General features: G+C 39.4%; 1 protein-coding gene and 1 pseudogene across 3 annotated transcripts in view; one reads left to right on the forward strand and one right to left on the reverse strand.

The window, feature by feature from the left end:
* The window catches only part of SPATA6L (spermatogenesis associated 6 like), a 53,481-nt gene that overhangs the window by 17,766 nt on the left and 9,308 nt on the right, over positions 1-26,407 (forward strand). For 2 of the 3 annotated variants that reach the window (XM_025360618.1, XM_025360617.1), the window contains 4 exons: positions 8,923-9,047; positions 16,102-16,179; positions 20,042-20,281; positions 23,076-23,178. In XM_025360618.1, coding sequence (XP_025216403.1) covers positions 8,923-9,047; positions 16,102-16,179; positions 20,042-20,281; positions 23,076-23,178 — 546 coding nt within the window. Of the gene's footprint in view, positions 1-8,922; positions 9,048-16,101; positions 16,180-19,126; positions 19,187-20,041; positions 20,282-23,075; positions 23,179-26,407 lie in introns of those variants that run through there. The other variant, XM_025360619.1, reaches the window with a different exon arrangement.
* LOC112608633 lies at positions 10,546-11,288 on the reverse strand (annotated as a pseudogene).

Here is a 26,407-nt window from a genome sequence, read left to right on the forward strand (position 1 = left end):
GCTCTGTTGCCCAGGCTGGAGTGCAGTGATGCAACCTCAGCTCACTGTAACATCCACCTCCTGGGTTCAAGTGATTCTCCTGCCTCAGTCTCCTGAATAGCTTGAATTATGGGCACCTGTCAACACGTCCAGCTAATTTTTGTGTATTTTTTATAGAGTCGGGGTTTCACCATGTTGGCCAGGCTGGTGTCGAACTCCTGACCTCAGGTGATCTGCCCGCCTGAGCCTCTCAAAGTGCTGGGATTACAGACGTGAGCCACTGCCCCCGGCCTTCATCATTATTTTGATAGCTATAAATAATTTTATTAATTTATGTATGTGTTTTTTATAGGTCTCTAAACAGTATTTCCATAGTATTTTGGGTTTAACTTTTCTTTCTTTACATTATTACCTATAGTTTACTTGTCATTTTCAATAGCTATGTATTTTTCCATAGTGGTGGTGTTATCCATAAATTAATATTGTTGACCATTTAGACTTTCTTTTCTTTCACATTTTTATAAAAATATTTATCTCTTGGTATATTTACAAATAATAGAATTCTTAGATTGAACCATGCCTTTTAAACTGGGTTAAGCTGATCCCCAATAAGGTTCCAATACTTCTACTGCATCCAGGAGTGGATGGCATTCCCATTCTCCATATCCTAATTAATGCTGGATACTGTCAATTGGATTTGTTGTGTTTGCAAAGTATGTCATGGCTCACGCTTATAATCCCAGCACTTTGGGAGGCTGAGGCGGGCAGATCATGAGGTCAGAAGTTCGAGACCAGCCTGGCCAACATAATGCAACCCTGTTTCTACTAAAAATACAAAAATTAGCTGAGCATGGTGGCAGGTGCTTGTAATCCGAGCTACTTGGGAGGTTGAGGCAGGAGAACTGCTTGAACCCGGGAGGCAGAGATTGCAATGAGCTAAGATCGCACCACTGCACTCCAGCCTGGGCAACAGAGCCAGACTCTGTCTAAATAAATAAGTAGATAAAAATATATTTTATCCTATTTTGTGATCTATCTCCTTTTTAGATATGACTGTGACAACCTTAAATTTAAAACTTCTGAAAATTTTTCATTTTCCCATATTATGATTTGTTTTCTTTCTTTCCTTCTGTATAAAGTGACTGTCACTGTCCTTTGATTACTTATGGAGTAATGTCTGACATAAATGTTGTATTTTGGTATAGATTCTTATTTTTAACAAAGTTTTAAATCAGTTATGCTTAAAACAGTTACATTTTCCCTGTTTTGTTGTGTTATTTTGATGTTTTGTGGTGTGTGCTTTTCTTTTTCTTAAGAGAGCATGGGAGAAGGAAGATGAGACTAGCAAATATCTCAGCTAAAGCAGAGGGGACTGAGGAGGCTTTTGATAGGGATCGTAGTCCTGCCTGCTGTGGATATCACTGGAGCAGGTCAAGGGCCCAAGTGAAGTGCAGTGAACCCAGGAGTCTGTAGTTCTTTCTTCTGCTTCTTGGTTCTTTGGCAAAGGCTGCCACTGGAAACAGACAAGAACCCCACTCTGTGAATTTAAAAACAGGTGCTTTTGGAGATGTCATTACCTTCATAGATAGACGGAACTGAGCAGGTGCCTCCTGCCTGCTTTTCAGAAATTCTCACTGAATGTTTTTCAGCCTAAAAGTGAACAGGCTGAAATCAGGGCACTGAGTTTTTTTCCATAAGTTTTTTATTCTTATTTGACCCAATTTTATGTTCAAACATATATCACTGCTGGCAAATTATATTTTAGTATGCTGAGAAAGTAGAAGCATGCCCACTTTGGTCTTATTTAATTTTACATGGATTTTTAAAAAGTTACCCAATACCTAAGTAATCTCAGTATAAAAAATTTAACTAACATGAAAGTATGTAAAATAAAATGTCAAAAGCCCATTCAGCAATCCCTGACCGATAATTACCATTAACAATTTGATGTGGGCCAGGTACGGTGGCTCGCGCCTGTGATCCCAGCACTTTGAGAGACAAAGGTGGGGGGATTGCTTGAGCGCAGGAGTTCAGGTACAGCCTGGGAAACATGGTGAAACCTCATCTCTACTGAAAATAAAAAAATTAGCTGTGTGTGCTGGTGCGTGCCTGTAGTTCCAGCTACTTGGGAGGCTAGGGAGGTCACTTGAGTGGTTAGGGAGGTCACTTGAGCCAAGGAGGTTGAGGCTGCAGTGAGCTGTGATCTTGCCACTGCACTCCAGCTTGGGTGACAGAGTGAGACCCTGTCTCAACAAAACAGAACAAAACAATTTGATGTGTATCTTTTTAAACCTTCTAAAATACGTTTGGTATATTCAGCCAACCCTAAAATATACACATATGCATGCACATACCTTATATATAGTTGGACCTTCTGATTGTCAAGTTCCACATCCATGAATTCACTAACCATGACTCGAAAATGTATTTAGGCCTATGATGGTTGTGTCTGTACTGAACATGTACAGACTTTTTCTTGTCGTTAGTCCCTTAACAATACAGCATAACAACTATTATATAACATTTACATTATATTAGGTATTATAAGTAATCTAGAGATGATCTGAAGTATACAGGAGGATGTGCATAGGTATATGCAAATATTACACCATTTTGTTTCTTATTTTTAACTTTTTATTATTATGCTCTTTTTACCTTCAACCAACTCACCCCAGCTACACCATTTTATATCAGGGACGTGAGCATTCATGGATATTTTCTTATCTGCAAGGGTTCCTGAACCAACCTCCTGTGGATACTTAGGGATGACTGTATATTAAATACAGTATATATAAACATAAATATATTTAGTATTTAGTATATATAGTTGTGTGTGTATATATTTTATGGTTGGTTGAATACACTAAATGTTGGTTTTCTGGTCTCTCGAAAGACATATGACAGTCCAAGATATACCACATTTTAAAAAGTCAAGTGCAGAATATGTATTTTCAGCATATATACACACACACACCTATATATATGTTGACTATATATATTCTGCAACTTCCTTGTTAAAACTTAATATGTCTTGGAGTGCTATAAGTTTTTCATGTGACCAGAAGCCCATCTCTGAGAAGGTTGCGAGAATAGTTGTTTGAAAAGAATGATTGCAGAATATTCTAACTGAGTGCGTAAATACTGGTTATAACTCAAAAATTAATCAGATGCAAAATGGGAGCTGTGTTATACTTGTTTTTTTTTTTTAATTTACAATCTCAATTTCAGATTGTAATTTTAGTGGAATTAAATTTGAATTGCGCAAAATAACAATTGATTTTACTTAGCTTCGGATGTAGTACAGATTGATCCATTAATTTGTTCCATATATGTTATTACAGGCATACTTTTGCACACATGATCTACACTGTGCCAGTCTTCCTAGTGTGATGCTGGTGGCACCCACCGGGCATGTAGCAGTGGCAGTGAGCCCTCGTGATCTGCTGATCCTTGATACTAGATAATTTTTTTTTTTTCTTAAAGTCTCCTGCGGACTGCGCTGTGGGGTCACATGGCCCACATTTGGGTTCTCAGGGACCAATTTCTCTGTTGGCTGAATTCTTACCTTTTCATTTAGCTGTATTTATTGCTTAATATTTTTTCTCATTGGCCGGGCGCGGTGGCTCAAGCCTGTAATCCCAGCACTTTGGGAGGCCGAGACGGGCGGATCACAAGGTCAGGAGATCGAGACCATCCTGGCTAACACGGTGAAACCCCGTCTCTACTAAAAAATACAAAAAACTAGCCGGGCGAGGTGGCGGGCGCCTGTAGTCCCAGCTACTCGGGAGCCTGAGGCAGGAGAATGGCGGGAACCCGGGAGGCGGAGCTTGCAGTGAGCTGAGATCCGGCCACAGCACTCCAGCCTGGGCGACAGAGCAAGACTCCGTCTCAAAAAAAAAAAAAAAAAAAAATATATTTTTTCTCATTGCTTTCAAACACACATACTCAAAAGACATGATCATTAAGTTAATAGTACAAATAAATTAATAATACAAGTAATGATATCCAGATGTGCATATGGCTTTACTGCTAAAGAATGAAGTCCAGTGATCTTTGCTGCCAAGAAATAGAGACCCTTCCTGTTCTTCAGTTTGCAAAGGTGGGAAAAGGGAATGGACACAGGGGGGCAGCGTGATCCTATTCCACAGTGAGCTTGACGCTTTCTTTTTATTAACCTCTGAGATAAATACCTTCACTTTGGGTAAGTCAGGTATATTCAGTCCAACTGTAAAAGTCTATTCTCATGGGCCCCCATTCACTTAACAGAGCTTAATGTTATACTTTTATAGCAATGCTTTTATAGCAATATTTTACACTTTTGTAGCGATGCTTTTATACTTTTATAGGCATTAGCAAGGAAGGACCTTTTGTCTCAGATGATTTGGTTTTGAATTCCTACTTTGCCATGTGGTATCACTAGCCATGTGGCATCATGACAGGTCAAACTCTCAGAGCCTCAGTTTCCTTACCTGTAAAGAGGGAATCAAATGTGATCCTGTATCTGGAAGCACACTGTCAATTCTGACATGCTCTAAAAATGTTAGCTATTCCTCCAGCCAATGTTGTTATTACAATTGTTATTTCTTTTGAAGTCTCATTTGTTTCCTTTTTGGGGGAGAAGTTCATTGATGCCATTGATGATGTCACTGTCTGTGTAATGAACTCTTAAGAACACTGAGTTCTCTCAGATACTTCCCTTGACCTATAAGACTTGTTCAGCCTGTGAATATGTTTATTATTTCTAACCTAGACTCTTGCTGTACTGTCCTCTTAGTGTGCTGACATTTTCACTCTAGGTGGCAGTTTGGATTTCTAGAAAGTGACCACACCAGAGAGACTGTCTTGAGAAGCTTCATAGCCTTCTATTTATTTGTCTAACCCTGTTTCAGTCTATTTTTATTCCTGTGATTCTAAAGATAGGGTATGAGCTCGCTTTCAATTTTCTAGCCTCTTACTTTTATCTAAATTCTTGCTAAACACAGGAATAATAATTTGCAGCTATCATTTAGATGCAGTGACAAGATCTAGCCAAAAGCATATGAAAGGAAAGAGGGAAAAGGAAAGGCCTCCTGTGTAGAACATCATATCAGGAATCTAGGTGTTTGTTCCCAGTAGGAACATAATGATGTTTACAGAAGCCAGAGCAGTTCTGGGGCCACTGCTGGGCTGGTGTCAGAGAGCAATCCTGGTAATGGTAGGCAATGTCAGGTGCCATGCTGTGCATTATACATGGCTTTGTTATTCATCTTCAGAGTAGTCTTAAAGGGCAGGTACAATGACAGTTTTTACATTTTCTTGAAGAGGAGACTGAAATTAAGTAGTTTACGTAATTTGCCCAAGATCACATAGTTGGTAAGTAGTGGAGCAGGGATTTGAACCCAACCTTGCCTGACCCTAGAATTTTAAATTTGTGGTGCACGTCTGTAATCCCAGCTACTCGGGAGGCTGAGGCAGGAGAATCACTTGAACCCCAGAGGCAGAGGTTGCAGTGAGCCAAGACTGAGCCATTTCGCTCCAGCCTGGGTGACAGGGCGAGATTCCGTCTCAAAAAAAAAAAAAAAGTTCTTAACTCTATACTACAGGCTTCAGGAGAAAGTTGTCTTTTGTTGCTAGTGATAGCTGGGGAAATTGGCACATCACTTTCCATTTGCAGGTTGTACTTCAGAGTTTCTGGATGGAGGCAGAGTCTGTTTTTGACCAGCAAAGGTGGGAGGATTATGCCCATCACAGGGAGCATTGTAAGAGGAGCATTGATGAAGAAGGCCAGGATGAGACTAGTAAATGAAGCAGAGAATTAATGTTAGAATTACACCCATTGGCTGAGCGCAGTGGCTCACGCCTGTAATCCCAGCACATGGGAGGCTGAGACAGGTGGATCACTCGAGGTCAGGAGTTCGAGATCAGCCTGGCCAACATGGTGAAAGCCCGTCTCTACTAAAAGTACAAAAATTAGCCAGATGTGGTGGCAGGGTGCCTGTAATCCCAGCTACTTGGGAGGCTGAGGCAAGAGAATCGCTTGAACCCAGGAGGCGGAGGTTGCAGTGAGCCCAAACTGTGCCACTGCACTCCAACCTGGGCAACAAGAGCGAGACTCCATCTCAAAAAAAAAAAAAAAAAGGAATTACACCCATCTTCTCTCCTGTCTTCCTACCCTCTCTATCTCTTTATTCCTAGCAATTTACTCTTATGGAGCTTAATTTTTAACTATACATTTATTTGTATAATTGTTTAATACTTATAGACTATAAGCTCCAGGAAGGCATTGATTATATTTACCTTCTTCACTAGTATACATCCAGTGTCTATAAGTCTTACTACATAGGAGGTTCTCAATGAATGAAGTGTTTTTTGAATATATGAATGAAAATAAATTGAAAACTGAATGAAGGGTAAGAGTTGGAAAAGCTTTTAGAGAACATTTAGTCTCTCTTCTCCTTTTTTTTAAATAGTATGGAAACTGAGTCTCAAAGAGGGTAACTAATGCTTATTGAGTGGCTAACGTAAGCTGGCACTTATGCTAGTTAACTTCCTTTAGTCCTCATGTTCATTCATTTAAGAAGCATTTATCAGGTACCCATTATGTCCTAAGCATTGTTCCACAGGTTTAGGGGCAGCATCCAGGATGCTGCACTTCACCACTCGTCTCTGAACATCATTGAAGTTCAATTTTAAAATGTCTATCTTTAGTGATATTTTAAGGGGCTTGTTGAAGATGCTGACAGTGAGGCCCCTTTTCAGGTGTGATTGTCTTGGCTGGACCCTGTACTGATTGAACTGCTCTGAGTTCACACCTTTCTAGGGACAACCCTGCCAGCAGTAGAATAATGTACAGAAAAGACAAAGTCACTGCTTTCATGGAGCCTTGTTGGAAGCAGATCATGAATAAATCCATGAACAAAAATATCAATTAGTGGTAAATCTTATGTCGAAAGTAAAATCAGGTGATGTGATGGGGAGTGTCTGGGAAGGAGTGCTCTTTTGGATTGGGTTGCCACCTTCTGATAAGATGACATTTAAACCAAGCCTGTTATTCAGTAGGAAGGAGCCAGCCCTGCAGAGACCCGGGGAGGGAACTTTACAGAGAGGAGAATGATAAGGCACAACCCTTATGTGGAGGTGAGCTTGGTGTGTTTGAGGGACAGCAAGAAGGGTAAAGGATGACAGGGAACGATGATCAAGAGGAGAGTGGCAATAAATGAATTAGGAGAGATTATTAGAAGCCTGATTATATAGAGTCTTGAAGTCTAGGGTAAGGTGCTTAGATTTTATTCTAATGCGATGAGAAGCCCATTGGAAGGTTTTAAGCAGAGAAAGGCAGTCTGATGTATTTAAAACGTTGCAGTGTGCGGATAGTGGATTTGAGTGCAGGAGAATGGAGGCAGGGAGATCAACTAAGGCCATGGCAGTAATGCAGGAGAGCATGCATGGTGGAAGTACATTGCTCAGGAGGGAACATCAATCCATTGTGGCTGGAGTGTGGCTGGGAGCGCACGAGTGGAAAGAAATGCTATTTATGATGAAAAATGTAGAATAATTTCTTTCTGCACTTTGATTCTTTCCTCAGTAGAACCGAAACATTCGTATTAATGGAGTTAGTAGGAGGAAGAATTTAATGCATCATATTATGTGATGTAAGGTCAATTATGTTCTACAGTTGATGTACTGAAAACGAAGCAACCCTCATCAGAATTCTTCTCATAAGTAAAGTGGCAGTCACTAAATAGCAAAACTGCCTCATTGGCTACAGTTACTTTTTTGATGGTCCTCTAGGCAGGGACCACTCTCAGTTCAGATCACTTCTGCGGCACCTGCTGTGTGGTCAAGGATGATTCAGAGGGTAGCTTTCTGTCCTTCGGCTCAGTAATTGTTCATCCTATTAGACCCAAGATCTTTTGGTAATGAGTATTTTGTAGTATCCCTTTTATGATACTAAAAATATTTGTAGTTAATATAATCAACTTATACAAGTCACTGTAAAAAATTAACATAATCTGATTGTAATATAAAGTAGAAATGAAAGTGGTGTATGATAAAATTTATATGTTAATATGTAAGTGTCAAGCATAATGAAGCATTTAGATGGGACATGATTTTCAAAATATCAAACAGATCCGGTTAAAGATCCAAACAAAACAAAATACAATTGTTCCTTGATTTACACAGTACTTGGAAAAATTCAGTGTATTTCCAAATCATGCAAAAAAAAAAAAAAAAAAAAAAAAAAAAAAAAAGCTTCGTCTTTACTTGTAACATAGTTACATAATTATTTTCAGTTACATAGTTAGTTAAGTTCTAGGCTCAGATAATTATAAAATAGTTTTTAGCCTGCAAGAATGTTTGCAAGCTATTAGAAAGTCATTGGGGATGGGGGAGATTGTGTGATGTGCATGAGTGTCTTGAGCACTGCAGGACTCCCTCACACCTCTGGCTCCTGCCCCTGAAATATTTCCACAAATGTCCAAAATGTCCCTGGGATTGGTACCGCTGCTGAGAACCACAGCTGTAGCTGTCATCTGGGCGCTTGGCATCCATGCATCACAGAACACATTGAACCCCAGTCTAAACTGTAAACTTGTGTGAACAATGCTATGTTCACCTTGTTCCTATTCTATCCCCGGTACCTGGCTTAAGGGTTATCATTAGTAAATATTTGTCGAAGGAAAAATTGGATGGATAGATGGAAAGATAGATTTTCCTATTTGTTCTGTTTTGTAGAACACCTCTTTAGTCTTTTTTTCTCTGTTATGACTTTGGAAGGCTTTAAAAAATTATCCAAAAGATAAAAAGTAATAGAAATTAGTCTCCTCTTGAATAACAGGTGCTAGGATCAATGTGTCTATTTTTACCTGAGTGCCATCTCTGCCATCATCTGCCTGAACTTTTATTTTGTTAAACCTGAAGGTGTAAATACAGATATTTATACTTTTTCTCCTTTCTTTCTAGTGTGGGATGAGTTGGCCTACTATGAAGAAAACACACGGGATTTTCTTTTCCCAGAGCCCAAGCTAACACCTTCGCACCCTAGGAGGTGTAGGGAAGTGCTCATGAAGACGGCTCTAGGTTTTCCAGTAAGTGATTCATGTCCATCTGGGCTTCTATTAGGAGAGAAAGTCTTGGGACCTGAATGTTTTATTCCTGACAGGGTTTGATCTTTATTTTGGTTAGTACCCCTGCTGTTCTGTTTAGTGGCTCCGTTTAGATGCCCAACTCAAGGTACCAAATTATACTGATTTTCAGTATTGATCTGAGAGGTGGAAGTTTTATCTAATCAGGCTAAAATCTTTTCCATATTTACATTGTCACATAGTTATAAAAGCCTCCTTTTGTTGCAGATTAACAGAAAGATTTGTTTGTTTAGTCATAGCTATTATGACTAAATAGAGTAGCAATAGCAGTTATGTTATTTTTCATTTATTTTGCACTTTCAATTTTTTCTCCCAACAATTCTCAAGTTAGCCAAGGCAGATATGGTCTCCATTTAACAGAGAGGAAACTGACAGAGGCTCACAAATTGATATTACTGAAGAATCTTGAAGGATATAGCAGATATTCCACTGGTAATTTAATTCTTTGGGGGGCATTATCTGAACCCAAATTCAAGGTACACATTTTGATGTTGTCTTTGACAATTTCTATTCCCACGGCAACCCTGACGATTTTCTTGACTGTTACATCACTTGAATGATCTCCATTTAAAAGGCTATGCCTTTGAGAATTATAAAAAGTATTTTGATACTCAGCTTTTCTCATATTGCCCCATGAATTACAATTACTATAATTTGTTATCGTTTCCTACTTTGTTGAGAGTACTGTGCAGAATATATTTAATATAACAGTCAGGACCTCTGTTTCTATGAAGCTTATCATGACAGAGCTTCTAATACTTCAAACAGCAAACATTCATTAAAGGTTGCCCTAATCAGAATTCCTAATAACTGTAACCCCAAGCCCTTCATTATCTTTGAGAGTTTGATGAATCTCACTGAAACTGTCTTTGTTTCTCCAAGATCTTCATGTATCATTTAAATCCATGGTACATGTGATAAGCTTGCCTTTAATTATTTTATTTTGAGTTATTGGGATATTGCTCTTCAGAAGCTAAAAGGGATAAAAAACTGATGAGAATCAGGTAGGGGATACTCTATTATTTTAACTTTGGTTTGCCTAGTTCTCTGCTAAATAAAAGGCATCTACAAACACTGAGCTGGTATCCAGTCAAGTATCAAGATAAAAAGAAGCAAACGTTCTTATATTTTCTTGATTGTTATCTCTGTTCAACTTTATGGTCATAAATAGGAAAAATAACCTATAGGAGGTTGTATTTATAGTTATTTATACATGCAGTTAGTCATTAGAGAATAGATTTTTTAAATATGTGGAAACACCTGCATGCATTAGAGGTAGAGTATTCTTACAATTAAGTTAATCAAATTATATTTTAAACAATTTGTGAATAGATAGAGGGACTCAATTTCTCTCAACCATTCTATAAAGCAAAATAAAACCAATTGCATAGTAGTGGTTTTTGGAGTGTGGGATCTGATCTTATTTGTTACTCAAAAAATTTTATTTTTGACTGGACTCAGAAGTAGAAGCTTGCAGAGAGGGCCGCCTGCATCTGTTGTCAATCTATTCCTGGCATTTTTCTTTGGTCTCCTTCATTCTTTTGGACAAAAGTTTAGCATATTCTACAGCCTCTCTCTTATTTCCCTTAGTAGTCTCTTTCGTCAGAGTAGTATGCCAGAGTGTGTGTTACAGGACATGTGGAGTAACGAGACACTGAATCTTGGGTGCTTTGGTTCTAGGTTTCTTACCTTCTTTGTTTAAGGGCTTTATTACAATATATTGGCAGATATCGTCTCTTTTAGAGTGACTGAAAAGTGCAGATTCTGCTAGGTCTTTTGGGCCCCAGGCGATGAGGCACCATAGTGTCAGTCAGTCCAGGAATATCCTTCTCTCCTTTTTTGATGATAACCAAGTTGAGAATGGTCAGATTGGTGACCACATTGTGACCCTGAACAGATTTGCACTTTCTTTCTCCAATTCTCCTTGGTCTATAACAGGAATGTCCCTTCTCAGCAGCAGGTGGACATAGCCATGGGTCAGGACACCCTGCTTTATGGGAAAAACTTGTTTGTCATTCCCACCGCTGATCTGGACCACATAACCCTCCCAATCTTCACCGAGAGCATCTCAGTAGTAACTTCTGTGGCCATATGCTTCTCATAAAAAGTATGAAGTTTGCTTTCATCATCCACTTCAATGAATTTCTGACAGCCAGTGGCTGGAAAGGAAATATTCAGCTTCATCTTTTTGTTTGTTTGTTTGTTTTTGTTTTGATGTCTAACCAAGTAACTGTTACGTATTTATTTGTATACAATAAAAGCGTCATGAAAATTCTGTGTTGGAGATCACATCCATGTTGCTTTCACACATAAATAAGTATTATTCTGAATAGGAGAATATTAGTTATGTCCTGATTAATGCAATACAAACTTCCTTTGTCAAGTATTTCCTCTGCTTTAATAGACAATTTCAGAAAGACATGTTAAGGGGGGAAAATCACACAATACTAAGGATCTGAGGGCCATAAACATCACATATGTTGAGTTTGCTTTTAGTTTTGTTTCCAGTAGCTCTTAACCAATGTCCCTGGCTGTAATCTATGTGCTAGACACATTGCAAATCTTCAAAAGTGTATAAGATGAAAGAGCAACACACTTAATTGTTATTATTATTTTTTGAGATGGAGTCTTGCTCTGTTGCCCAGGCTGGAGTACAGTGGAGTGATCTCGGCTCACTGCAACCTCCGCCTCTCAGGTTCAAGCGATTCTCCTGCCTCAGCTTCCCAAGTAGCTGAGCTGGGATTACAGGCACTCACCACCACGCCTGACTGATTTTCGTGGAGATGAGGTTTCTCCATGTTGACCAGGCTGGTCTAGAACTCCTGACCTCAGGTGATTCTCCTGCCTCAACCTCCAAAAGTGCTGGGATTACAGACGTGAGCCACCGTGCGCAGCCTTCAGCTTCATCTTGAAGCAGCTGATTGCCCCCGAGATACCACAAAAAAGAGCTATCACTTTAATAATAGCTGATGTTTCAGCCTGGCCAACACAGTGAAACCTCGTCTCTACTAAAAATACAAAAATTAGTTGAGCGTGGTGGGGCATGCCTGTAATCCGAGCTACTGAGATGCTGAGGCAGGAGGCAGAGGTAGCAGTGAGCCAAGATCATGCCACTGCACTGCAGCCTGGGCGACAGAGTGAGACTCCATCTCAAAAAAAAAAAAATAGCTGATGTTCACTGTGTGCTCACTGTATACCAGGCACTGTGTTGAGCTCACTATCCTGTTCTTTCCCCACTTTAAAGGAGAGGGAAGCTGGTGTAAAGAGTTTCAGAAATGCACTTAGGGTCACAGAACTGGTGAGTGATGGAGCAGGAATTCTCATGCTGGCCTGACTGGCTTCAGAGCCTGCGCTCTTACTCACTGAATGATGCTAATTTTCTCATATTTATTTCAGCCTACTATCTGATTTCTTTTCATTAATATTGTAGGAAGTAAGAATGAATATGTGAGACAAATTCACTTTATTTTCTCCTAATTTATCAACTTATTAACAATTAGATTTATTTCCTCCACTAGCATGTGACTTTTCTTTGTATTTCTGTATTTTGCTGTTTTATTTCACTTGATACTTTAACAGTATTTTTTATTTCCTGGTGAGGTCAAGAATTTTTTTTGTTTGCAATATTATCTAGTCTTATCTATTAGATAATAGATAATATTACTGTCTCATCTATTAGATAATAGATAATAAAAGATGATAATACTGTCTCCCTGTGAGGCAATGAGAAGATTGCACAATTATCTGTTATTATGTTAGGTTAAGACTGACTTTGTAAAGTGAGCATAAAAAGCATTTAAAAATTATTTTTATTTGTTTATGTTATTATGTTATTTATTATGTTAAATCCTTTCATTGACCTAACTGTTATCAACATCATTCCATTGGTAAGGAGACTGGATGAGATATGGTCTCTAAATTTCAACTCTAAAGTAAAATGTTATGCTAAAAGCAGCACGGTATGAAAAAGAAAATACATTCTTCTTTATTGTCTGTAAGTCATGGCAAGGAGTGGAGGTCATATAAGGTGAACAAAAATGTGTTACAGAATGTGGGTTCCTTACCAGCAGGGGACTTCCTTCCTCCTCTCTGGGCAAAGTGGATCAGGAACTTGAAAATCTATTAGGCAGCTACATGTGCAGTGGTTTAGTATGGAATCAGATTGTCTGGGTTCATTCCCAGTTTTGTCATGAATGGCTATGAGACTTTGGGTAAGTTAATCTCTTTGTGCCTTAGTTTACTCATCTGTAAAATGGGACTGTAATGGTACATCCCTCACAGGATTATTGTGAGTGTTAGATGAGGTAATATACAGTGTTTAGCACAATACCTGGTATATTAAGTGTACAATAAATCTAAGCTGTTATTATTTATTGTGCTGTCATCCAAGGGTTAATACTGTCTCCCTGTGAGGCAATGAGAAGACTGCACAAGACTGTGGCATGAGAGATGACTTGTTCAGGCTCAGGCCACTGGGCTGTGGGGGACCTGAGGCTTGGCACACATGTGAGGGTCATATGATTCTACCAGTAGCACTGTGGACACTGAAATTCTCCTTGCCTTCTTCTTCTTGTAAGCCATCTGGTTAAGAAAAAATGAGGCTGTACTAGTCATATGATTGTACATTCTTTATCAAATGTCCCTCTGCATTGTCTGACTCTGTGTAGCATCTTGGCCCCTGTGTTTATAAGCCTAGAAATGTTTTCTTGAGTTGTCTGTCCAAGCTTTGCACTCTTGTGTGCATACTGTGCATTCTACAGGCAATATAAAAAGGAGTTAAGGATATAGATTGTACCTGTGAGGACTTGTGTAGACAGGATGGGTGCACAGGAATGAATGAATGCACAGGAAACAAGCTGACTAGCTGATTCACAAGGCCCCTGAAGAGATAGCATGAGGAAATGGAAAGAAGGTAGGTTTTGTAGTAGTTCAGCAGAGTTTCTTTTTTCTTTCTTTCTTTCTTTTTTTTTTTTCTTGAGTCTCTCTCTGTCATCAGGCTGGAGTGCAGTGGCGCGATCTCAGCTCACTGCAACTTCCGTCTCCCGGGTTCAAGCGATTCTCCTGCCTCAGCCTCCTGAATAGCTGGGATTACAGGCTCACGCCATCACACCCAGCTAATTTTTGTATTTTTAGTAGAGAATGGGTTTCACCATGTTGGCCAGGATGGTCTCGATCTCTTGATCTTGTGATCTGCCCGCCTTGGCCTCCCAAAGTGCTGGGATTACAGGCGTGAGCCACCGTGCCTGGCCAATTCAGCAGAGTTTCAAATCCTGGCTCTACCCACCTGTGTGACATTGGGCATACTATTAAACCTCTCCAAGTCTGTTCCCTCCTGTGTAAAATGGGAATACAGTGGTCTACTACACAGGTTGTGTGAGGATTAGATGAGATCATGCCTCTGGAAACCCTTAACAGAAGCTGGCACATGTAATAAGCATGCAGTAGATGTTGGCTTCCTTTCTTTCGAGGGCTTCAGCTGGGGCAGACCCTGTTATGGAAGCACCTTGAGTATAAGTTGTATAAATGAAAATGAAATATTAGAGACTGGAGGGAGAGACTACTATGGGCTTACCTGGAGGAGTTAGAGTGAGATCAGACATTGAGAGATGGGTAAAATTTCGATGGAAAAGAAGAGAAGGAAGGTGCCCTCAGGACAAGAAGTAACTTGGCCAGGTGGTATTCTCTGGGGGAGAGTAGAGCAGAGAGGTCATGCAGAGGGGCCACTGGTGAGTCGATGGGGTCAGATGGAGACAGTGTAATTTAGTCAGATCCAGGTCCTGTCGCTGTGGTGCCATTTATAAGCCTTGTAAATTTGGGAAAATTGCCTTAATGTCTCGTTAGGCCTCATTTTTTGGGGAAAGCAGTTGTATTTTAAAAATTATTATACAATAAAATTGATGCTTTTTTGGTCTACAGTTCTATGAATTTTAGCACGTGTATAGATTTGTAAAACCACTACTACGATCGGGATATAGAACAATCCCATCACTCCTAAAATCCCCCTCATGTTACCCCTTTATAGGTACACCCTTCCCCTGACCCTAAGCACTAGTTTTTTCTCCATCACCATAGTTTTGTTTTTTTGAGAATGTTACATAAATGGAATCATACAGTCTGTAACCTTTTGAGACTGGCTTTTCTCACTTAGAAGAACGCTGTTGAGATCCATCCATGTAGTTGTGTGTGTCATTCATTTGTTCCTTGTTATTACCGAGTAGTTTCCATTATGTAAATACACCACGGTTCATCTGTTCACCCATTAAGGGTGTTTGGATTGTTTCTAGTTTTTGCCCATTTTTCAGTTTTAACATCTGTAAAACAGGATGATTATAATAATTGTACCTACCCTATAGGATTATAAGAATTAAACAGGATAGGATATATACACACACACACATATATATATAACCCAATATTTTAGACAGTATGGTACTGAGGACAAAAAATAGAAATATCAAATCAATGAAACAAAATTAATTTGGAATTAGGTCTAATGAATACAAATATCTGATATGAGATATAAAGCAAGTTTTTCAAAGCAGGTAGGTAGAGAGGAAGACTCTATACATTATACATACCTCTCTCTAGGTAATCGCATTCAATTCCATGGTGCGGTGTTTTAAATAGAGTAGCTAACCTCATGGACACTGGAGCTGGAATGCCTGGGTTCAATTAATAGCCATCATTACTAGATGGACATGTTACTTAAACTGTGTCTTAATTGAGGAGTACTATTATAAAACCTGCCTCATGGGGTTGTGTTAGGATTGGATGAGTTAATATATATGAATTACTTAGGCCTGGCTCTGATACATAATATATATTACATAAGTATTTAGCTATTCTTATTACATATATATTTTAGATAATGTGTGTGGATTATGCCAACCACACAGAAGAGCGGTTAGGTTCTTGTATGATTTTAAGTTAGAATGAGATGGCCAAAGAACTGTTTCTAGTAATTTTATTTGCTTTTCTTATGCTGTTTTATTTTTAGGGAATTGCTCCTAAAATAGAGTTTTCTACAAGGACAGCCATCAGAGAATGTGTGTTTCTGCACAGAAACAGATTTCTTGTAAGTACAATACAAATCTAGTGATAGAAATAACCGGATTTTTTTTTTTTCCCTAATTTAAAGAATTTTTGCCCAAACTCAGTTTATCAAGTTTACATGAAACTAAACAAGTAGAAACCTGGAAAGTTTTTACTAGGTTTGAATTTCTATAATTCAAACTGTTTACTCAGCCAGTCATATTAGAGTATGTTTGGCACATATGTTTGGCAGCATGATGTAGCTGGAAGCAGGGTGATTCAGAAGCTAAAATTACAAATTTGATGTAAGTGAGCTAATTAGCTTTTGTTATTGTCGTTCTATGACATTTACTTTTGATCTTATGAACAGCAGTTTCTATCTTTCTTTTTTAAAAGTTCAAAAATTTTAGGCTAGGCATGGTGGCTCATGCCTGTGATCCCAGCACTTTGGGAGGCCGAGGCGGATGGATCACCTGAGGTCAGAAGTTAGAGAACAGCCCAGGCAACATGGTGAAACCCCATCTCTACCAAAAATACAAAAGTTACCTGGGCATAGTGGTGTACGCCTGTAATCCCAGCTACTTGGGAGGCTGAGGCATGCAAATCGCCTGAGCCTGGGAGGTCAAGGCTGCAGTAAGCCAAGATGGCTCTACTGCACTTCAGCCTGGGTGACAGAGTGAGACTCTGTCTCAAATAAAATAAATAAATAAAAAATAATAAAAATAAAATAAAAATTTAGAAATTTTATTTTTTCATGGATACATAATACCTGTATATATTTATGGAGTACATGAGATATTTTGATATAGGCATACAGTGTGTAATAATCACATCAAGGTAAATGGTGTATCTATCACCTAAAACATTTATCCTTTGAGTTACAAACAATCCAATTATATTCTTTTAGTTATTTTAAAATTTACAGTTAAATTATTATTGACTATAGTCACCCTGTTGTTCTATCAAATACTAGATCTTACTCATTTTTTCTATTTTTTTTTTTTTTACCCATTAACCATCTCCACTGCCCCTCAGCCCCCACAACCCTTCCCATCCTCTGGTAACCATCATTCTACTGTCTGTCTCCATGAGTTCAATTGTTTTAATTTTTAGCTCCCACAAATAAGTGAGAATATATGAAGTTTGTCTTTCTGTGCCTGGCTTATTTCACTTGATATAATGACCTTAACTTCATCCATGTTGTTGCAAGACAGGATCTCATTATTTTTTGTGGCTGAACAGTATTCCATCATGTGTATATAATATAATTTCTTTATCCATTCATATGTTGATGGACACTTAGGTTGATTCCAAATCTTGGCTATTGTGAATAGTGCTGCAGTAAACATGGGGCCATCTTTCTTTTACTGAGGCTGATGCTCAGATTGTATTCATGGTCCATCTTTGGTAAACGTGAAGCGTCTTAGGGCATCCATGTGTACTACCTCAATTTTACTCTCTTCTTTAGTCCTAGTGTCCCCCTCACCCCAATTTCTTTCTGTTTTGCTTTTACCTTATTGTATACAATGTTGTTGCCACTTAAAATCTTTTCTAGAACAAGATAGAGAAGGAATAAAGGTAGTTTGTGAAGCTTCTCCAAATACTCTGGGACATGGTAGAGTAAAACCTGTATGTGAAACAAAATGCGTATCCCAGATCTTATGTATGGTCCTAGAAAAGACCTTGAAAATGTGGGCTGTGTGTTATGGGATTCTGAATGAGAAAGAAGGGCCAATAATCTCTGCAAATCTATCAAACCTCACAGCATAATAACTCATATAATGGGAGACCAATGATTAATTTTAAGGAAGGCGTTATCTGCTTTTTAGTTTCACCTTATTTATCCTCTTTTCTCTCCAATTTATTTGTGATGTGTTCATAGCAATTTTTCAGTGTTTCTCTCTCTTCTGTTCTACCATTTTAATTCTGTTTTAACTTCCTAGGTCTTCCTTTCAGTGTTAACTTTTTAAACAAATAGTTTTATTGTTTTTTTTTTTGAACTCCTGGCCTCAAGAGATCCTCTGCTTCAGCCTCCCAAAGTGTTGGGATTACAGGCATGAGCCACCGCACTCAGTCTGTTCTTTTTTTTTTCCTTAAAACAAAAGTATCACTTTATTTTGGAAAATTAGAAAACGAAGATAAATAAGCGAAAAGGACCCGAAATTTTAAAAACCTGTCCCATTTTTGCCATTTAGAGATCAGCATTAATTTTTTTGGTATATTCTGTACACACATACACACTTTTAAAAAAGATTGAGATCACACTGCATTGCATATTATTTTGTACCCTTCTTTTTTTTACTTAACTTATCATAAACATTTTCTCATGTCCTCAGGTATTCTTGTGCCAGACAATTTTTCATGGTTTCATAGTATTCCATTGTATGGAAGTACTGTAATCTGTTTGGCCATTCATTTTCCTTTTGTTGAGCACTTAACTGACATATCAGCCAGGGTCCAGTCAGGAAACCACACCAAACTTGTGATTGTTAACAGAAAGATTTAATTTAAAAAAATGGCTAAACAGGGGTTGAAAGACTGAAAGGTAAAAGGGGAACACTGAAATGAAGAGTAACTGCAGGAAGCAGCTTCCACCCCTAGGGCTGGGGAAACAAAGGGAAGATGTTGGGTCAGCAAGAACACAGAAGCTTAAAGAAGAGACTGAGGCCGGGCGCGGTGGCTCAAGCCTGTAATCCCAGCACTTTGGGAGGCCGAGACGGGCGGATCACGAGGTCAGGAGATCGAGACCATCCTGGCTAACACGGTGAAACCCCGTCTCTACTAAAAAATACAAAAATCTAGCCGGGTGAGGTGGCGGGGGCCTGTAGTCCCAGCTACTCGGGAGGCTGAGGCAGGAGAATGGCAGGAACCCGGGAGGCGGAGCTTGCAGTGAGCTGAGATCTGGCCACTGCACTCCAGCCTGGGCGACAGAGCGAGACTCCGTCTCAAAAAAAAAAAAAAAAAAAAAAAAAAGAAGAGACTGAACAGAAATGGGACCCAGACCTCTGGAGAAGGGCTGCTTTCCTGGTTGCTTCTTCAGGAATTCGAAGGTGGGACTCTGATGAGCTGGGACTCAGATCTCTAAGGAGGGGCACTGCTCCCTGCTGGTGCCACAGGAGCTTGGAGGAAGGTTCCTGTGGGTCTAGACTCAAATCTGAACAGGGGGCTCTGGCCCGCTGCTGTTGATATGTCTGGAGGGGTGCAGTGGGGCTAGTTCTGGCATAATAGGGGAAAGGCTATAATCTGGAGCCACTTGCAGCTGTTAAGGGGAAGAATTGTTGCTGGAATGATGCTAACAGGAATAGAATACAAAACTGAAAGTAGCCAGTCACTGTATCTCCTCCAGCCTTGCGCTTTCTCTAGCACCTTCTAGTGGCAGAGCCTACAGAGACCAGCTGGAAAAGCAAAAAGGGGGTTTGTAGTGTCCCTGGGTCAGTATTGTATAGCTGAGGTGGATTTGCAACTGAGCGCAATTGCTTACTCACCAGTACAGTTGGTTTCTAACTTTTGAATTACCGTAAGCATTTTTGGAGCTATACATATAGCCATAGTTATTTCCTTATAATACATTCCTGGAAGTGAAATTGCTAGACCCCTGTGTGTGTCAAATTCTCTATTATCTATCTATTGGAGGTGTCTGACACTTTCTAACTTTCCCGTTATAAATAAATCTCACTGTTAATTAGTTGAATACATTATACTAGCAAGGTATAAATACTAATGATGTTGAACTGAACAGGAAAAAAATTAGAGAAATGTCCTTCCTTAAGTTTATGTTTTATAAATCTGAGGTGTTCTATCTTTGACCTTAATTTTTTAAAGTTCAATTAAATACAGTTATATTCTGATTGAATTTTTTTTTCTTTCTTTATTTTTTAAAATATTCTTTTTTTTGTTTATTTCAGGAAGAAAGACATAAGTCACGAAGGCCTTTATCTACATCACATGAACCAATATTTCCCTTAAATACTATAAAGATGAAACTAAAGGAGAATAACCTCAACAGACTGCCCAAAGGCATGCAAGCCCGGGAGCCCTCTCCATGTTCTACCAGGCATTTCTTCCAGGACCAGCCAGTTCAGTTGAACCTTGGAAGTAATTTCAAAATCTCTGGAGGAAGCAAGCCTCCATTTGTTGTTAGACATGTGAGCCTAAAATTATTTTTTAGAGTATTTTGCAATAGTGAGGATACGGATGAGGGTGGAATAAAGGAAGTTTGAGCTATAATAACAAATGAATATTATTAAATAAAAAGGTACTTCAAATTGAATAATAATTGTGATTAAATTATGTTAATTTCCTAGATCATTGTCAGAAAACTCTTAGAAAGGTGCCCTATACAGTAGACTTGCTCAGTAAATGTCAGCCATCCCTATTTTTAATTTTTGAAAATTATTAGCAGAGTATAATGTCTACACATGATAACTTGCTATTATCTTGAAGAGTCAGTGAACTGACAGAGGTTGAAAACACGTAACGAAGGTTGGCATGCACTCTGTATCAATCCAAAACTAAAGCTTCATCAGTTTTAAAGAAAACTACATGAGTTTTCTTAATGAGATTGGTGCTCAGTGGCCATATGTTGAAGAGCCAGAAAAGTTTGTTTGCAGGAAGAAGCAATGTTGTGCGATACTCAAAGCACTTAATTAAAGTCATCTTAGATTATGTCCTCTGGCAATGGTGGGCAAATTTAATCACACTAGTTCTCTTAGTCTCTTTACAATTTTTTTTTTTTTTTCTGAGACAGAGTCTTGCACTGTTGCCTAGGCTAGAGTGCAGTGATACAATTTCAGCTTACTGCAACCTCCGCCTACCACGTTCAAGTGATTCTCCTGCCTCAGCCTGCTGAGTAGGTGGGATTACAGGTGCCCACCACTACACCCAGCTAATTTTTGTGCTTTTAGTAAAGACAGGGTTTTACCGTGTTGGTCAGGCTGGTCTCGAACTCCTGACCTCAGGTGATCCACCCACATCGGCCTCCCACAGTGCTGGGATTACAGGCATGAGCCACTGCACCCGGCCTACAACTTTTTTGCTACTATAAAAGTAATGGAAAACAGAAAAGTTCAGGAAAAAAATTAATCCATTGGCTCACCAGCATAATAAAATCATTGTTTGATTTAATTTGACTCAATTTCTCTACATTATACTTGCATTCATAGGCTTTATTTTTTCCACAAAGTTGTAATTATACTGTATATACAGATTAGTTTTCCTACATATTCCGATTAACATTATATTAAAAAAATTTCCTGTGTTATTTTGTAGTCTACACGAACACCAGTTCATGTTCTAATTAATGACTTACTCTCCAGAATGTTAACTATTGATAGTATCATTAAGTTGATATTTTGATTTAAAGTCACCAGTGGTGATGTTTGTGTATTAGGCAGAGACTGTGAAGTGTAGTAAGTCTTGAAGTGAAGGTGCTGCTGAGATGACTGTATGTAGAATTGGTTTGTAGAACTGTTTGGCTAGAAACTGCAGAACAGCTATCTACAAAAAATACACAACAGCTGTTGTCTTGGTGGCCTGGGTAATGACATCTGGCAAAAATCTAACGACCAATCTTTAAACATGGGGCCATAAAAATATCGAATTGAGTTCATTTATTTCTTTTTGTTGAAAATATATCTGATTTACTTCATTTGATATAAATTATTGTAAAATACAACTTTAGTCCATGCCATTATGAACTAAGTAATCTTAAAATCTTGGTAGATTTCTTAGGGGATTAAAACTTGCTTGATACTTATTTTATTTAACAAATTCTTATATAGTTTTTCCTATGCGCCAAAGTCTTTTAGCAGTGATTTGAAATATTTAATTTTTTTATTTAGTCAGATTTTCTGATGATATGTGATGTTTCCTTAAGTAGAAGCATTAAAATTTAGAAAACCTGATGTTATAAAGACTATAAATTCAAGTCAATATATTAAAGTAAAATGAAAAGTAACATTATAACCTGCCTTATTAAAATTTTAAAAAACAGAAATAAAAAAAATTCAGCAACTCTATATTATAGATATTTGGAAGAGTCCCTAGTTCACGTGTTTTGACCTGTTTGCAGATCATGTTACCCAATTTTTCCTTAGGAAAATATGGTCAGTCACCATAGATAAAATAATATAGTTGCTATTATTATTATTTATTATTATTTTTTTTTGAGATGGAGTTTCACTCTTGTTGCCCAGGCTGGAGTGCAATGTCATGATCTCGGAGCATCGCAACCTCCGCCTCCCAGGTTCAAGCGATTCTCCTGCCTCCGCCTCCCAAGTAGCTGAGTTTACAGGCATGTGCCACCACGCCCAGCTGATTTTTGTATTTTTAGTAGAGATGAGGTTTCTCCATGTTGGTCAAGGTGGTCTCGAACTCCTGACCTCAGGTGATCCTCCGTCCTTGGCCTCCCAAAGTGGTAGGATTACAAGCATGAGCCCCTGCACCTGGCCTAGCTACCATTATTCTTTTTTTCAAAAATGTAGACACTCGGACCAGAGAGGAATCTGGAAAGTAGAAATGTCATCTTGTGGGAATCCCTTGCTGTCAGTGAGGACCCCACTTAGGCCACCACTACTCACACTGTTTAAGGAATGTGAAACATTGTCCTAGTTTAAGAGATTGTGAAATAAAGCTTCACTTGCCCTCTTTCTGTGCTGTATCCTTACCAGTTGTTGGAATGTAATTTGTGTCTAACTTTAGTTCCTTATGCTAATGTTTAGCCTATGTCCTCATGTTCTAGCCTCAATGAAGGACAGAGAGTTTCTCCTTTTAGGTGTAACATGTAGCAAACTTGGAGACTGTGATCTAGGTGGTTTTCCAGCCTTCTTTTTCCAACCTGTGTAATCAGTGATTGAGGGGGAGACAGGCATTACCAGTGATGAGGGGAGGGTACTAGAAGCTATAGTGGATTCTAGTCTTATTTCTTTCCTTTACTTTCAGGTGGACAGTGCAAAGCCCTTTGGTGAGAATATTTCAGAGCATCATTTGAGGAGGTGTAGAAGAAAATCTAAGTTTTCAGACTTTCCGTTTCCAATGAGAAGAGGTACTTGAGTTTCTTGTTACTCCTGTACATTTCCCTGTGGCAACAAATGTGTCCTGTGTATACTCTTTCATTCTGAGGAATCACAGGTTATGTTCGGAACTGTGGGCCTAATTCTCAAGTCCTCTCCAGCTGTGGAATTTCCAGGGCAGTGGTCCCACGAAGCAGAGTCAGCTGAGAAGCTTCTGTCTGAGAGTTCCCCTTGTCATTGAAGGGGACCGTTCTGAGCAGCGTGCTGAGTGTGCTGTGGTTGCAGTTGTTCCCTGGCTGTTCCCTGGCTGGGCTGGGAAAGCAGAGTGCAACTTGTCCTGCTGTGAACCCTTTGCAAAGTCACCATTGATGCCTAACAAATAAGGCTTTCCATTTTTCTGGATGGGAAAAAACAGGAGATTGATGGTGATCAGGAGATGTAACATTTGCTTTACAAGATTTCATGTCAGTGAGGTGGGAAGCCAACTCTATCTGAAGCAGTTAGATGAAGGCAGGGTATTTTTAAACCTTTAGATTTCAGGCCCTTTTTCATTCTTAATATTGTTGAGGAGCCCAAAGAGCTTTTCTTGATGTGGATAACATCAGTAGTTAGCATGTTAGAAATTAAAACTGATACATTTTTAAAATATAAGAATAGACTACGGCCAGGTGCAATGACTCATGCCTGTAATCCCAGCACTTTGGGAGGCTGAGGCAGGCAGATTACCTGAGGTTGGGAATTTGAGACTAACCTGACCAACATGGAGGAACCCCATCTCTACTAAAATTACAAAATTAGCCAGGCATGGTGGTGCATGCCTGTAATCCCAGCTACTCGGGAGGCTGAGGCAGGAGAATTGCTTGAACATGGGAGGCAGAGGTTGTGGTGAGCCGAGATTGTGCCATTGCACTTCAGCCTGAACAACAAGAGTGAAACTCCGTCTCAAAAAAAAAAAAAAGAATAGACTAGTACACATTCCATTAGCCATCATCATGATGATGATGTCGTAACATCATTGTGGCTTTTGGAAAACTCCATTGTGCAGTGGTGAGAGAATGGGAATGAAAGAGGCAAATCATGTCTTAGTATTATTATGAAAACAGTTTGACCTTGCAGATTTCCTGAAAGGTCTTGGGGACCCTTGGGGGAGATCCCTGGACCACACATTAAGAGTCACTGGGTTAAGGAATTCCTTGTAGGCTTTTGACTGAAATCCATGAATCATGTCGTTAGTGAAGGTCGTGTTGGTGAAGATCAGTCATTCCTGAAATTAATCAAAATTCTTAGGCTGGAAAGGAATGGTGGTGGTCCATTCTCTTGCCTGCTGGTAGTACTGAACTTTCCATCTATTGCCATCCCTGACAGTAGAGTTCTTTATCTTAGGCTTAAAGGTTTACACTTTTAAGGGTCTACTTTTAAGCCTCTTATGGTAACTTAAACCAGTGTTCTTAGACTGTGGTAGCTCTTTGACAGCAGCTGGCCAAGGACAGGGTACCGGGTTTGAAGCAGAATGTGCTTCATCACATCTGACATTTAATTTAAGTTCTTTGAATTGAAAGTCACCCAGGTAGCTTATAAAGCAGCATTGTCTTCCCTACTGCAGTGAAATCAGGCAACAGCAAATGTCCTTTCCTGGGGCGGACAAGTTGGGTTTAATGCAGGCTCTATTATCATGGGACTCACACATCACATTGGTCTCGGCCTTTGTCTTTTCTTAATCCTCGCAGGTGGAGAAGTAAGGTTCCAGAGAGGTTACAATGTGTGTAACGGTCACACACCAAGCTTTTGGCATACCTACATTTAGAGAAGACATTCAGACCTCTGGCCTCAGATCTTTGGAATCCCTGTAGCTTTCAAGCCAGAACTTTGTTTAGGTCACCTGTCAGCTCATTCATCCAGGCCTAAGGTAGAACACAGCAGTGCTTCTCAAACTTTAATGTGCATTTGAATCACCTGGGGCTCTTGTTAAACTGCAGATTCTGATTCGTTAGGGCTGGGGTGGAGCTTAGGTTTCTCCTTTACTAACAGGCTTCCAGGTGATATGAATGCTACTGGTCCAGGGACTGCACTTTGAGAAGCAAGGGAATGAAGGCAAGCCCCCCCTGTGAAAGGAAGGGCTCAAAACCAGTAGGTAGGAGTTTCTGAGGCCACAGGGTTATGAGGCCACAGGAGGAAGGAGGTTATGAGGCCACAGGTTATGAGGCCACACTGGAAGGAGGTTATGAGAAGGGGGTTATGAGAAGGAGGTTATGAGGCCACAGGGCAAGTTTGTGGCTATAGCTGAAAGGGCATTAGCATTGCTGACTCCCTGCCCAGCTGGGGGTGGGTGCAAAGAGAGCTCCTGGGACAAAGTGGTACATACATATCTATATGCCTAAAGGATATGAAAATGGTCTGGCTTTAAAAATCTCTTTTTATATCTACCAGTGACATGGGGAGGGGGATCAGCAGTCCAGAAAAAGTCCTTTGTCATTGCCTGAGCCCCGGTCACACTGGCGGAAGCCATGGTGACCTTAGCATTGCCTTACAAATACTAATTTTGAAAACAGTTTTTAATCAACCTGGAAAAATCCAACCTAGTCTTCACTTTCTCTGTGTCTTTATTACCTCATTTCCTAGTCATCCTTGCCATACTTCGGCATTAGGTCTACTTACCTATCATGATCATTTACAGTCATGATAGTGATTTCCATTTTTGCTATGTTCTGTATTTCTCCAAGCTTTTACGTATTTGTTGTCTCAATTTAACATTTGTTGTCTACCTTGGACAAATATATTCAAGAGCTCCTGCATAAATAGGATTCCATGAAAACCAAAGAAAATGTCAGAGGAGACAGTTTACAAATTTTATATTAGACACATAGTACTTTTTTTTAGGTTCTGGGCACCTACTCAAATACGAGTTTTTCAGGCTGCTTAAGGGTTATTGAACTTACTCATTCACTTTAGACTTGCTTTACCCTTCCCTCTTCCATACGTGCTGTCATTGAAGACAAAACGTCCAGAGGCTCACACCTGTAATCCTAGCACTTTGGGAGGCCAAGGTGGGTGGATCACCTGAGGTCAGGAGTTCGAGATCAGTCTGGCCAACATAGCAAAACCCCATCTCTACTAAAAATACAAAAATTTAGCCGGGCGTAGTGGTGGGCACCAGTAATCCAAGCTAGTCTGGAGGCTGAGGCAGGAGAATCGCTTGAACCCGGGAGGCGAAAGTTGCAGTGAGCTGAGATCATGACATTGCACTCCATCCTGGGCGACAGT

Source organism: Theropithecus gelada, chromosome 15, assembly GCF_003255815.1.
Source record: "Theropithecus gelada isolate Dixy chromosome 15, Tgel_1.0, whole genome shotgun sequence".
Lineage (NCBI taxonomy): Eukaryota > Metazoa > Chordata > Mammalia > Primates > Cercopithecidae > Theropithecus > Theropithecus gelada.